Here is a 15,508-nt window from a genome sequence, read left to right on the forward strand (position 1 = left end):
TCCTGCTGCTGGGTTGTTGCCCTCCTACGGCCTCCTCCATGTCTCCTGATGTACTGGCCTGTCTCCTGGTAGCGCCTCCATGCTCTGGACACTACGCTGACAGACACAGCAAACCTTCTTGCCACAGCTCGCATTGATGTGCCATCCTGGATGAGCTGCACTACCTGAGCCACTTGTGTGGGTTGTAGACTCCGTCTCATGCTACCACTAGAGTGAAAGCACCGCCAGCATTCAAAAGTGACCAAAACATCAGCCAGGAAGCATAGGAACTGAGAAGTGGTCTGTGGTCCCCACCTGCAGAACCACTCCTTTATTGGGGGTGTCTTGCTAATTGCCTATAATTTCCAGCTGTTGTCTATTCCATTTGCACAACAGCATGTGAAATGTATTGTCAATCAGTGTTGCTTCCTAAGTGGACAGTTTGATTTCACAGAAGTGTGATTGACTTGGAGTTACATTGTGTTGTTTAAGTGTTCCCTTTATTTTTTTGAGCAGTGTATATACACACCACTATAATGTTTTAAAACGGAAATAAGCTTTCCTTATTGGATTTCACTCTGTGTCAAAATGTTCTCTCCTGCCAGCTTTATAGATCACACTCTTTCAGCACAGTCTGAGGCTGGCTCTGAGTGTGTGTGTAGAAGGCCACTGGTGTGGGTGATGAGAAGTGTGTGTTTTTGTGTCCTTGAAAGGGGGTGTGAGTAAATGAGGATTTTGTGGTTTCTCTATTTACTCCTGCGATGCTGCTCTCTGCAGACAGCCTGTGTGTTTAGTCTGCACAGCTCACACAGGCAAACAGTACTACTGGTATTGTTTTGCATACTGAGAGGGATGACACCGACCCAAAGCACAGCAGCTATGCTCTCTCTCTCTCTCTGTCTCTCTGTCCCTCCTCTTAGACACCTCACCTGGTAGTCTTGACCGGCTCTCTCCCTCTTGTGGCTGCAGCGCCATGGTAACAGAAGGGGTGGAGCACATGCCTGATTTAGTCTCCAGTCCCTCCCCCCCACTCTCTATGTCACACCCTCACAGGTGGTTGCCTGAGCTGTCACAGCCCTGAAGGCTTGCCCTGCATGTGTATATGTGTGCAGTGGTGTAGTGGTGCCTGGAGAAGCGGGTATACTCTAATTTTGCCCAACATTTCCCAAAACGCCCCACCCGGTGAAGAAAAGGTGCCCTGTGTGAAAAATTCTATTAGAAACAGTGACATACACTCTGAATGACCTAACATGATAAATATCATATTGGTCTTTCACAGTCAGGCCAACCCAAGCTGTGCTGGTCATATTGGTCTTTCACAGTCAGGCCAACCCAAGCTGTACTGTGCAAGTATGCTAAAAGTAGGCCTACTATTGAAATAGGTAAATTAGTAAAGAATTCACAGGTTTCCGCTCTGTCACATCTTTTCATAAAGGAACAACAACATTGGATGTTCTAAGTTCACAACAATGTTTAAACCACATCAGGAGACCACTTTTGAGGTCTTGGAGAATATATTTTTTGTGTAGTTACCCTTTAATTCAAGTTCCCTGGCACTGTTGTTCGGTTAGCAGTGTTTCTGTAGCACATGAGATGGAGTTTGCAAAACACATGGCCACTGGATTGATGAAAATAATCATGATATCATTCTATTAGGTAGGCATAGGCTACTTTGTAGCTAGTTAACATTTAATTGAAAAGGATTTTGGGAAAGTCTTCCCATGTACCAGAAGACGGTTAGGCATATCATTAGCATCGCTATATTTTTCCTGTTCGTTAATTGTTTGAAACCTGGACGTTTTACTATATATTATGAGGCATGTCTTACCTTCAAAATCCTACCATAGAAACGTGGAGGCAATTATTTTATAAAGACTTCCTCATATGCATTCTCCTGTTGTATTGGTTCTTTCATTGTCTAGCAGACAAAGGCATTATCGTAGTCATATTAGCAACCCATGATAGTTGTTGCATCTTTAGATCTCTCCTCTTTCTAAATTTCTAATGGATATTTCCATCTCTGTCCATGAAACCGTTCACATGTGAAGTGCGGATTTTAGAACAGTGTTTTCCTGCTAATTTCATTAGGTCTATTGCCGTGTGTACATTGCTGCCCAAAAAATGTAAAGAAATAATAGTTTATCAGCATTTTAAGCTAAACATTCTGATCTGATCCATCAGCTTCATTAATAACCCTTTAGAACCCATAGGAGCCGTCGATAGCCTTTCTTTAAATTACTATAGCGGTCGCGAATGGCCTTGTTTTTCTAACAATAATATCTGTGTCAATATTGCAAAATGAACCTTCTAAGAAAGTGTTATTGTACTCGCGTGGCTTTGTCATCAACCAGAAACCAGAAACAGGGTATGCTGTCATCTGACTTTTCTCAGTTTTTTTAAACTTCATTACTCAAAATGAGTGGACACGTCTTTTCACTGTGAAAGACGCTGTATCTATGTTGGTTGATGATACGGATTTGGACACATCCTTGCACTTTGAAAAGCGATGATGTCGAGGTGAGTGAAATAAGTAAACAGTAGATATATGTTTGGTGTTGTCGATATTTGATGCTGGGAAACTTGGGGATTTGCTCTCAGAATAGCAAGTCATGTAATGGTAACTTGGTTGGTACAGGCGAGCACATTAGCAGTGGAGCTCGAATGATAGCTCTCTGTCTCATGGAAATAGTTGCAGTGTTTATCTATATAGTCAGCTAACTACTTGGTTGTTTTGTCTTGTTTCTACCTATGTAATTCATATGGAAACAGCCCAAGCTGCTTGCTAGTCTGTCAGGCAAGAAATGTTGTGTGTAGCTGTAAATTAGGGCTGTGCTGACAAAGCTTCAACCTCAACTGTCACTCTCACTAGCTATCCATACAAACAACCAGCTAACTAGCTACCGAAATGAAGGCTAAAGTAATTTGTTTTTATCTGTTGGGTTTAGGTTATGGTTTGTCATGTTTGCTAGGTGCAGATAGTCATATGCTATACATTGCCTCGTTTTCCTATTATTTGACAGCTTAGCTGTCGTGTTAAGGTGGTAGATGCCCGCACAGTGGAGGTCATATGATGAGTTGGATATCTGTTTACATAGCTAGCTAACACGTTGCTTGTTTTGTTCTGTTTCTACCGATGCAATTCATCAGCTAACATTGGCAAACTCTGCAGTTAGTCTGTCAGGAAAGAGAGAGAGAGAGAGATATGTAACTGTATCACACAGTTTATCATGGAATCCCCTTATTAGGAAGAGAGAGACGGTGAGAGAGAGAGAGAGAGAGAGATTATGTTCCTGACCACAATTGTATCCTATTTGTTGTTCCTCTGTTCCTCTAGGTCAGTGAAAGTGAGGGAAGTGATGTGGAGAGTCAGGGCTCAGCGGCAAAAGGCAGGGAGGAATAGGAGTTAGAGATGATTGGCGGGATAGAGATGGAGGGAGGAGTGGAGCAAGAGGAGAGTGGAGGGAGAGAGGAAGAGGAGAGTGAAGAAGAGGGAGAGTGGAGGGAGAGTAGAGGATGATGGAGAGTATGAAGCAGAGGGAGAGTATGAAGCAGAGAGAGAGGAGGAAGAGGGAGAACACACCTGAGTGTGTCTGCCCCAAGTCTGACCATTCACCCTTGTACCACACAGCCTGGGCCTAAAGTGACAGTGGCAGGGGGTTTGGAGTTGTTTTTAAAAGTGGTAGGAATTTACAGTATATCTGTTCCAGAGCTTGTAATGGATTACAACAAAAAAATGGGCAGGGTTGACCATCTTGACCAACTGAGGAGCTATTACACTGTTGCACGCAGCGGCAAAAAATGGTGGAAGTGTGGGTTTTGGGGGATGCTCAACATTGCCATCATAAATGCTACATTGTCTGGGGGACTCTGCAAAGGCCCGTTCTCAGAAGCCGCAGGCGCTGTTCCCAGAAGGCATTCAAAATGCAGCTTGTGCATTCACTTTGTGATATGACCAAAGTGGCAGGAAGAGGGGAGACGAGTGTGGCACCAGGGTGCGCAGACCAAGTTGTAACTCAGATGAAGTTTGAAGGGTGCAAGAGAGGGTGTGGGGTGTGCATCCGGAGTGGACGCAGGGCAAAGAGTGGGAGATGTGTAGAAACCTCCTTTAGGTGCTCTAAGTGTTCTGTGTGACTTTGCAGGATGGCGCCGTGCTTTCTAGTTTTTAATTAGTTAATTGTTTTTTTGATAGTGTGTATTTACACAATTGAAGGCAACATGAGTGTTATTACTATTGACATGAATGTGGTGTCATATTAAAGAAGAGGTTGTGCTCTTTAAAACTAAGCTGTCTTGTGATTGTCATTTGTTCTGTTTGTTTGAAATGTGTGACAAAATTAGCTTTATCTTGAAATGTTTCAGTAATTTACAGCATCATTCTATAATTCTGTTGGGGCCTAAAGTGTTAATTGATACGGCGTATACCTTCACTACACTACTTTGGTATGCATAGTGGGGAATAAGAAGCGAGTATACACAATTCCCACTGAAAAACAAGTGGTTATACAGTAGTGCAGAGTGATTGGTGCTTTTTGAGGTTAAATTTCGGGTTTAGATGTTTTATTTTTTACATTAAATGCACAGTGCATTATGTGGGTTAAATGCTGTAACAACACAGAATTCAACTATTAATACAAGCCCAATGATAGTAGTGACTGCCATTACTTCAAATCACTTATTAACCATCATTTATTCACATTATTTTACTTTATTAAAATATTTCAGTTATTGTGTATATTACATTTGATGACTTATTTCATTCCAAGTCATCATTTCATCTCTATAGAGATGCTGCCTATGCTGCCTGACAAAATCAATATTTTAGTATGAAACAACTGTTCTATCCCTCTTAATCGCGCATTCTTCTGTCAGACGTAAAATAAACATACCGGACAAGTAGGCATGCAATGGATTATGGTCATTGTAGTTAATTACCATGTTTTCTGCTATAAACTATGTGGAAAATTGTCCTGTTGGAAACTACAACTCCCTATTACGTCGCATAGTTCGGGCTTGATCTGATTTATCACTACAGAAACTGTGCAATGTGTGCATTGAGCTCACACAAGAAAAAAAACAGACCATCAATTAGTTGTTAAAAAAAGGAAAAATAACCGACTTGTCGGTTAATGCGCAACACTAATATACAGCGTATACCCTTCACTACACCACTGTGAGTGAGTGTATGTGTGCGTGTGATATCTGCTCTCCTAGATAATAAAGGAGAGGTGTGAGGCCTCCTCACTCGCTGAATTGTTGGCTCCCTGCCCCACCTTGCCTCAACAGCCCAGACCCACACACATCACAGGAGCCCGAGAGGATCAGCGCTCTACTTCTGGGCAGGCCTGACACACCTTACTAACGGAGCCTGTTCCCCACTCACAGCCAATGGGTGGCAATATTTATTACTCCTGTATTACTTTACAGCTCTTTTATATTAGCTGACTCTGATCTGGCAGTCACTCTCCTGGCTGTCAGGGCTCTTTTATATTAGCTGACTCTGATCTAGCAGTCACTCTCCTGGCTGTCAGGGCTCTTTTATATTAGCTGACTCTGATCTGGCAGTCACTCTCCTGGCTGTCAGGGCTCTTTTATATTAGCTGACTCTGATCTGGCAGTCACTCTCCTGGCTGTCAGGGCTCTTTTATATTAGCTGACTCTGATCTAGCAGTCACTCTCCTGGCTGTCAGGGCTCTTTTATATTAGCTGACTCTGATCTGGCAGTCACTCTCCTGGCTGTCAGGGCTCTTTTATATTAGCTGACTCTGATCTGGCAGTCACTCTCCTGGCTGTCAGGGCTCTTTTATATTAGCTGACTCTGATCTGGCAGTCACTCTCCTGGCTGTCAGGGCTCTTTTATATTAGCTGACTCTGATCTGGCAGTCACTCTCCTGGCTGTCAGGGCTCTTTTATATTAGCTGACTCTGATCTGGCAGTCACTCTCCTGGCTGTCAGGGCTCTTTTATATTAGCTGACTCTGATCTGGCAGTCACTCTCCTGGCTGTCAGGGCTCTTTTATATTAGCTGACTCTGATCTGGCAGTCACTCTCCTGGCTGTCAGGGCTCTTTTATATTAGCTGACTCTGATCTGGCAGTCACTCTCCTGGCTGTCAGGGCTCTTTTATATTAGCTGACTCTGATCTAGCAGTCACTCTCCTGGCTGTCAGGGCTCTTTTATATTAGCTGACTCTGATCTGGCAGTCACTCTCCTGGCTGTCAGGGCTCTTTTATATTAGCTGACTCTGATCTGGCAGTCACTCTCCTGGCTGTCAGGGCTCTTTTATATTAGCTGACTCTGATCTGGCAGTCACTCTCCTGGCTGTCAGGGCTCTTTTATATTAGCTGACTCTGATCTGGCAGTCACTCTCCTGGCTGTCAGGGCTCTTTTATATTAGCTGACTCTGATCTGGCAGTCACTCTCCTGGCTGTCAGGGCTCTTTTATATTAGCTGACTCTGTACTAGCGGTGTTCTTCATGTTGCTCTTTATCTATGGCACACAGTCTCTATCTATGGCACCCAGTCTCTCTCTATGGCACACAGTCTCTCTCTATGGCACCCAGTCTCTCTCTATGGCACCCAGTCTCTCTCTATGGCACACAGTCTCTCTCTATGGCACACAGTCTCTCTCTATGGCATCCAGTCTCTCTCTATGGCATCCAGTCTTCTGGCACCCAGTCTCTCTCTATGGCACCCAGTCTCTCTCTATGGCATCCAGTCTTCTCTCTATGGAATCCAGTCTTCTCTCTATGGCACCCAGTCTTCTCTATATGGCACCCAGTCTCTCTCTATGGCACCCAGTCTCTCTCTGTGGCACCCAGTCTCTCTCTATGGCACCCAGTCTCTCTCTGTGGCACCCAGTCTCTCTCTGTGGCACCCAGTCTCTCTCTGTGGCACCCAGTCTCTCTCTGTGGCACCCAGTCTCTCTCTATGGCACCCAGTCTCTCTCTATGGCACCCAGTCTCTCTCTATGGCATTCAGTCTTCTCTCTATGGCACCCAGTCTCTCTCTATGGCATCCAGTCTTATCTATGGCACCCAGTTTCTCTCTATGGCATCCAGTTTCTCTCTATGGCACACAGTCTCTCTCTATGGCACACAGTCTCTCTCTATGGGGCAGTCTGTTGAAGATAGATCTCACTAGACATATTTTACTAATGTAAATCCACCCCAGTCTGCCCTGGGGGCATGGAGAGACCCTCCCATTATGACATTCTAGTCAGTCTGCCCTGGGGGCATGGAGAGACCCTCCCATTATGACATTCTAGTCAGTCTGCCTTGGGGGCATGGAGAGACCCTCCCATTATGACATTCTAGTCAGTCTGCCCTGGGGGCATGGAGAGACCCTCCCATTATGACATTCTAGTCAGTCTGCCCTGGGGGCATGGAGAGACCCTCCCATTATGACATTCTAGTCAGTCTGCCCTGGGGGCATGGAGAGACCCTCCCATTATGACATTCTAGTCAGTCTGCCCTGGGGGCATGGAGAGACCCTCCCATTATGACATTCTAGTCAGTCTGCCCTGGGGGCATGGAGAGACCCTCCCATTATGACATTCTAGTCAGTCTGCCCTGGGGGCATGGAGAGACCCTCCCATTATGACATTCTAGTCAGTCTGCCTTGGGGGCATGGAGAGACCCTCCCATTATGACATTCTAGTCAGTCTGCCCTGGGGGCATGGAGAGACCCTCCCATTATGACATTCTAGTCAGTCTGCCCTGGGGGCATGGAGAGATCCTCCCATTATGACATTCTAGTCAGTCTGCCCTGGGGGCATGGAGAGACCCTCCCATTATGACATTCTAGTCAGTCTGCCCTGGGGGCATGGAGAGACCCTCCCATTATGACATTCTAGTCAGTCTGCCTTGGGGGCATGGAGAGACCCTCCCATTATGACATTCTAGTCAGTCTGCCTTGGGGGCATGGAGAGACCCTCCCATTATGACATTCTAGTCAGTCTGCCCTGGGGGCATGGAGAGACCCTCCCATTATGACATTCTAGTCAGTCTGCCTTGGGGGCATGGAGAGACCCTCCCATTATGACATTCTAGTCAGTCTGCCTTGGGGGCATGGAGAGACCCTCCCATTATGACATTCTAGTCAGTCTGCCCTGGGGGCATGGAGAGACCCTCCCATTATGACATTCTAGTCAGTCTGCCCTAGGGGCATGGAGAGACCCTCCCATTATGACATTCTAGTCAGTCTGCCTTGGGGGCATGGAGAGACCCTCCCATTATGACATTCTAGTCAGTCTGCCCTGGGGGCATGGAGAGACCCTCCCATTATGACATTCTAGTCAGTCTGCCCTGGGGGCATGGAGAGATCCTCCCATTATGACATTCTAGTCAGTCTGCCCTGGGGGCATGGAGAGACCCTCCCATTATGACATTCTAGTCAGTCTGCCCTGGGGGCATGGAGAGATCCTCCCATTATGACATTCTAGTCAGTCTGCCCTGGGGGCATGGAGAGATCCTCCCATTATGACATTCTAGTCAGTCTGCCCTGGGGGCATGGAGAGACCCTCCCATTATGACATTCTAGTCAGTCTGCCCTGGGGGCATGGAGAGATCCTCCCATTATGACATTCTAGTCAGTCTGCCCTGGGGGCATGGAGAGACCCTCCCATTATGACATTCTAGTCAGTCTGCCCTGGGGGCATGGAGAGACCCTCCCATTATGACATTCTAGTCAGTCTGCCCTGGGGGCATGGAGAGACCCTCCCATTATGACATTCTAGTCAGTCTGCCTTGGGGGCATGGAGAGACCCTCCCATTATGACATTCTAGTCAGTCTGCCTTGGGGGCATGGAGAGACCCTCCCATTATGACATTCTAGTCAGTCTGCCTTGGGGGCATGGAGAGACCCTCCCATTATGACATTCTAGTCAGTCTGCCCTGGGGGCATGGAGAGAACCTCCCATTATGACATTCTAGTCAGTCTGCCTTGGGGGCATGGAGAGACCCTCCCATTATGACATTCTAGTCAGTCTGCCTTGGGGGCAGGGAGAGACCTTCCCACCGTGACCTTCTAGTCAATCAGGCCCCAGGGCAGGAAGAGACAGGCTGCTCTGTGGGAACCTAACAGCAGCTTAAATGTCTGAGCAGAGAGAAAAAGAGGAGGGATTCTGCTTCATAGACAGACAGTAGTGAGGAAATGTGTTTGTCTGTGCTGATGCTTTTACTACTGTGTCTGGAGTGATGGGTTTACTACTTTTACTACCTCTGAGCCTGGAGCTGTTCCTACAGACATTAAAGAGTAGAGCAGCTCTGTTAACATGTCCTAAACACAGGGAAAGACTTCTCTGATGCTACAGCCATCTAGCCTGGCGACTCAAACAAAATACTTCCACTGCTCTGTCGTTCACCACATGTTTTAGTCTGACACTGCCATCATTGAAGTCGTTTGTGGTAACAAGGTGCACGAGGGGTGTTGCACAAAACAATCGTCTCCAATCAATCAGAGTATCAAAGCCAATGATGAATTTACTCATGTGTGTTCTGGTTCTGGCTCAACCCATTGGTTTCTGGACCAATCAGATGGCCCCCAGTGTGTTGGCATTCAGTGAAGGGCCTGGGAGGTATTCAGATCCAGACTCATTGCGGGGAACAAACTAACGGGCGTGGCCTAGTCATCAGCCACCAGGAATATGTTGTTGCTATCCCACTTTTTTATTGATCTTATGAACAAATCAGTTCATACAAGGGGATAAGTTATGGTGACTATTTTCATCGGTCAATTTTTTCAATAATTATCACAGCTGATATGATACGGCAACACCTCTCTTGGTATTGATTGATTTCATTGATTTGACAATTAATATTTTTTTTTACATTCGGTAGCTACATACATTTAGAAAACGATCAAGGATAATACAATCAAGTCACTGACTTATTTCCGTTGTATAGTCTATCCTTGTTAGTGCATGTCAGGTACACAAATACTCTCTGTAGTGTAAATGTTTATATACAGCCGAGGTATTATCCTCTCGTAGGAGACATGCTGTCTCCTCTAGCCTCGTGCCACTTAGTTCCTCAGACCCTCTCATGATCATAATATATTATTAGTCTGATCCCCTCACTTCTTTCTCTCCTTTTTTATTTCTCCTTTTTTTTAATCCTCTGCAGCAGCAACTCTGCCAGGGAGAGAGGGAGTGAGAGAGAGAGCGAGCGGTAGAGAGAGGGAGAGATATTTGCTTAACCAAATCCTCTAAAGAGGCACCCCCTTCTTTGATCCTCTCCCAAATTTACTGCGTCCGCTTTCATTTGGTCATCTGTCAGTTGGCTGTGCTGCGTAGGATGAGAGGAAGCAGACACAGAGAAACAGAGACAATAGGCCATGTCTTACCACTCTCTCGCGCGCTATTTTTCCCTGTCACTTTTCCATCTGTCTTACTCCCTCTCGCTTTCTTTCTCTACTCCCTCTATCTTTCTCACATCCTCTCATCCCAGTTGAAGTCATGCCGGCACTGGCAGGTGTCTTTTTAAACCTCAGAGATTTGGATGGCATGTCTGTAACTCTGTATGTGTAGGTTAGTGTTCTCAAGAGCTCACCTCTTTGATGGCATGCCAGAGTGAGCCAGGGTTCGCCCTCTTTGTTGGTCACTTGGAGTGCAAACAACAAATCCAAAATCAACACACACACTACGGTACAGACAGCATTCTTCTGTAGTATGAGAATAATACTGTAAAGTGATGAAGTTCTATGTTCCACTGGTGAAACGACTTGATTTGTTTTGTGACGATGTCATGTTATGTCTCCATTTAATCAGTGACATCATTTCCCTAACCCCTCCTCCTATTGTATTCCAGCCAGGAGAACGGTCATGTTAGAGCTTTCCATGGCTCAAAGATGTCATTGTAATCTCCCACAAAAGAGAGAGCTCATTTTTAATCTTCCTCCTCTTCATTCTCTCTCTCCGCTCCTCCACCCCTCCATTAGCAGGGAAATTGAGTGTTTTGCCCTTTCTCGCTCTCTCTCTCTTCTCGTCCTCCCTCTCCTCCTGCTCTGTTGTGTCCTCCATTCAACAGTTCACACACATCCGCTCCGAGAATGGGCCATCCTAGTTAAAATGACACACTCTGTTCTCGCTCTGTCTTTCTCTCCCTCCACAGTGAACACCTGTCGTGCTCGTTCCCCTTCTTCCTCCACGGGGAGAGTAACGTTTGCACCAGTGTGGAGATCAACCAGCACCAGCCTGTCTACCACCTGAGTGACGAGCACCTCACCCTGGCCCAGCAGGCCTCCAGTCCCTTCCAAGGTGGGTGGAGTGTACACACATGTGGACACCCACACACATGCAGATGCACGCACGCACGCACGCACGCAGGCATGCAGACACACACACACACACACACACACACACACACACACATGTTTTTTTTTACTTTCCTTGTGGGGACCAAACAGTTGATTCCCATTCAAAATCCTATTTTCCATAACCATAACCTTAACACCAAACCCCTAATCCTATCTCCTAAACCTAACCCCTAACCCTAATAGTGTTGCACGGTAAACAAATCAAATCAAATTTATTTATATAGCCCTTCGTACATCAGCTGATATCTCAAAGTGCTGTACAGAAACCCAGCCTAAAACCCCAAACAGCAAGCAATGCATGTGAAAGAAGCACGGTGGCTAGGAAAAACTCCCTAGGAAAAACTCCCTAGAAAGGACAAAAACCTAGGAAGAAACCTAGAGAGGAACCAGGCTATGAGCGGTGGCCAGTCCTCTTCTGGCTGTGCAGGGTGGATATTATAACAGAACATGGTCAAGATGTTAAAATGTTCATAAATGACCAGCATGGTCAAATAATAATAATCATAGTAGTTGTCGAGGGTGCAACAAGCACGTCCGGTGAACAGGTCAGGGTTCCATAGCCGCAGGCAGAACAGTTGAAACTGGAGCAGCAGCACGGCCAGGTGGACTGGGGACAGCAAGGAGTCATCATGCCAGGTAGTCCTGAGGCATGGTCCTAGGGCTCAGGACCTCCGAGAGAAAGACAGAAAGAGAGAAAGAGAGAATTAGAGAGAGCATATTTAAATTCACACAGGACACCGGATAAGACAAGAGAAATACTCCAGATGTAACAGACTGACCCTACTGCAGCATAAATACTGGAGGCTGAGACAGGAGGGATCAGAAGACACTGTGGCCCCATCCGATGATACCCCCGGACAGGGCCAAACAGGCAGGATATAACCAAAACATTGATACTTTTTTGATACTAGAACATGAAAAACAGTTCATGTTCAATAGAATTTGGGTTACTTTCGGTACTTCTGTCAAATGTGTCATACGGAACAACCCTGTCTATCAGCACAGCCAACCCCTCATTGCTAGCCTGCACTGGGAGTCTGGGCTGCATCATGTTAGCTCCCCACTCATGATGCACAGAAGTTAACACACTTGAATAATGCGACACGGCATGTAGAAAGGTTGAAACAGTTCATTACTGTTCGCAAAACAATGTCCATATAGGCTAGAACACTTTACAATGCGATACCAGTAACGTCCAGCTTTGTAGGCTAACTTTCCTTGCTAGCTGACAGCTAAAGCTAACATCAATTAGTACTTTGTTTGTGAAAATATGCAAACCATAACGCAAAACATGCTAATTTCAAAGCTGATTGCCACCAAAAACTTTAATCATTAACTTATTCGGTCATCGTGAATGACGTCATTTCTGGTTAAAGAGACAAAGTACATTTTTATAAAAGAAGCTACTTCTATGCAAATGTTGTTTATTACAATAAGTCCCACATGGAAGGGAAACAGATTGTTTGTCATCTGTAACCCTATAAAATAAGCCAAAACAAGCAATGCATACACACTCCTATTGAATATGCATTCACCGGTATTGTGGATAGACCTAGGCTACATCTTGATTTACCCAGTTTACTACTGAAATAAATGATTACCATTATGTAGTTAGATTGGTAAAAACAAAGTCAAATTGATTGTATGATTGTATAATTGATTCATTAATCCGTAGACGACAGTCTCAAAAAAATTGTAAATGTAATGATATTTACCTCAAAAGATGCCCAATGATTGAACAGAGCAGTAGCTGAGTTTATCTGTCTGGATACAGTGGCATTCAGTGACTTTGGCTAATATGCCTTCTTTTTTTGCCGTGGTATCGTTTTGGTATCGAGTATCGTGATGGTATTGAGTTTTGTGATACTAAACCGTGTATTGGCATCAAAGTCAAAATTCTGGTATCGTGACAACACTAAACCCTCATGCTTACCCTAACCCAAATTGTAACCCTTGTTCTGGCAAAATGTCACCAATTATTACTATCCTTGTGAGGACTTCTGGTCTCCACAAGGATAATAAAACCAAAACACACACACACACACACACACACACACACACACACACACACACACACACACACACACACACACACACACACACACACACACACACACACACACACACACACACACACACACACACACACACACACACACTGCTCTGTTCTCTCTGCTCTGTGTCGTGTATCTAATAGAAGACAAGGGTAATCCTCAGGTATTAAGAACAGGCCCCTCCTCTCTTCTCCGCTCCTCTCCTCCGCTCCGCCTCGCTTCATCAAACAGCCTGACAGTAATGATGTGCCACCAGCAGCCCTCACACACCTCTCTCTGTCCCTCCCCCCTCTTTCCCCTTCTTCTGGCTTTTCCCTGTCCTTTTCCTACTCCTCCTCACGTACCCTTCCCCAATACCTCCACCTCTCCCCTGCCACCACCACCTCCCATTCTACTTATCTTCTTGTTCTCCCTCTCCCTCCACCTTCAACAACCTCTTCTCTCTCCCTCCCTCCTTCCCTCCCTCTAGCCCTCAGAGGGCTGTCCCCACTAGCTGAGCTCTGCTGCTATAGACACCTGTACAATTAGCGGGGCCCAACGGCAGCAGCAAAGACGGCGCCAGGCAGCGTGTATAACACAGACACACAGAGAAGTGAGAGAGACTACACCGCAACAAAAGAGATCCCAACAAAAGAAAGAGAGCGAGAGAGGCTCCCTCACTACAGAGGAGAAGGAGGGGGAGTGAAGCTTGAAGAAGTGATCATTACACAAGGCACAAGGGCTTTGCCTTAGGTTAGGGAACAAAATGCCACCTCCGCTCTTCTCTTCCTCTCAACTCCTCTCTCAGTTAGACTGAGTAATTCCTCAGCCCCCCTGCATCCCCTCTCCACCCACCTAATAATGGTGATCACTTTGTTCATTCTCTGATCTGACTGGAGCACAGCGGCAGCGGCAGCGCAGCACAGGGAAAACTAGTTGTGCAGAGCCTGTGGTTTAGCGGTAGGCCTAACGCTCCCAGCCAGTCACATATACTCAGCTCCCCGCCGCAGACCAGGTTTAATCCCCGTATCCACCCTTCATACTGTTTTCCCACTTGCCTGTCTCCCCTTCTGTTTCCAGCTGTCTGAATAAAGTGTATAAATGAAATATTCTAATTTTCAAACCCCTTATATTAAAGCCTGGTCTATATAATCAATAGCAGGTTATTGAATGTAATTCCGGTAATGGTAGAGAAGGATGCACGCACGCAGGTCGATAGATAGATACAGTGAGGGAAAAAAGTATTTGATCCCCTGCTGATTTTGTACGCTTGCCCACTGACAAAGAAATGATCAGTCTTTAATTTTAATGGTAGGAGTACTTGAACAGTGAGAGACAGAATAACAACAAAAAAATCCTGAAAAACGCATGTCAAAAATGTCATAAATTGATTTGCATTTTAATGAGGGAAATAAGTATTCGACCCCCTCTCAATCAGAAAGATTACTGGCTCCCAGGTGTCTTTTATACAGGTAACGAGCTGAGATTAGGAGCACACTCTTAAAGGGAGTGCTCCTAATCTGTTTGTTACCTGTATAAAAGACACCTGTCCACAGAAGCAATCAATCAATCAGATTCCAAACTCTCCACCATGGCCAAGACCAAAGAGCTCTCCAAGGATGTCAGGGACAAGATTGTAGACCTACACAAGGCTGGAATGGGCTACAAGACCATCGCCAAGCAGCTTGGTGAGAAGGTGACAACAGTTGGTGCGATTATTTGCAAATGGAAGAAACACAAAAGAACTGTCAATCTCCCTCGGCCTGGGACTCCATGCAAGATCTCACCTCGTGGAGTTGCAATGATCATGAGAACGGTGAGGAATCAGCCCAGAACTACACGGGAGGATCTTGTCAATGATCTCAAGGCAGCTGGGACCATAGTCACCAAGAAAACAATTGGTAACACACTACGCCGTGAAGGACTGAAATCCTGCAGCGCCTGCAAGGTCCCCCTGCTCAAGAGAGCACAAATACATGCCCATCTGAAGTTTGCCAATGAACATCTGAATGATTCAGAGGACAACTGGGTGAAAGTGTTGTGGTCAGATGAGACCAAAATAGAGCTCTTTGGCATCAACTCAACTCGCCGTGTTTGGAGGAGGAGGAATGCTGCATATGACCCCAAGAACACTATCCCCACCGTCAAACATGGAGGTGGAAACATTATGCTTTGGGGGTGTTTT

The 15,508-nt window shown here is 45.7% G+C and overlaps 1 protein-coding gene across 1 annotated transcript in view; it reads left to right on the forward strand.

The window, feature by feature from the left end:
- Positions 1 to 15,508, forward strand: part of med13a (mediator complex subunit 13a) — a 120,294-nt gene that overhangs the window by 55,730 nt on the left and 49,056 nt on the right. The window contains exon 4 of the mRNA XM_014137886.3: positions 11,086 to 11,231. Coding sequence (XP_013993361.3) covers positions 11,086 to 11,231 — 146 coding nt within the window. The remainder of the gene's footprint in view (positions 1 to 11,085; positions 11,232 to 15,508) is intronic.

Source organism: Salmo salar, chromosome 13 (genome assembly GCF_965601325.2).
Source record: "Salmo salar chromosome 13, fSalSal1, whole genome shotgun sequence".
Taxonomy (NCBI): Eukaryota; Metazoa; Chordata; class Actinopteri; order Salmoniformes; family Salmonidae; genus Salmo; species Salmo salar.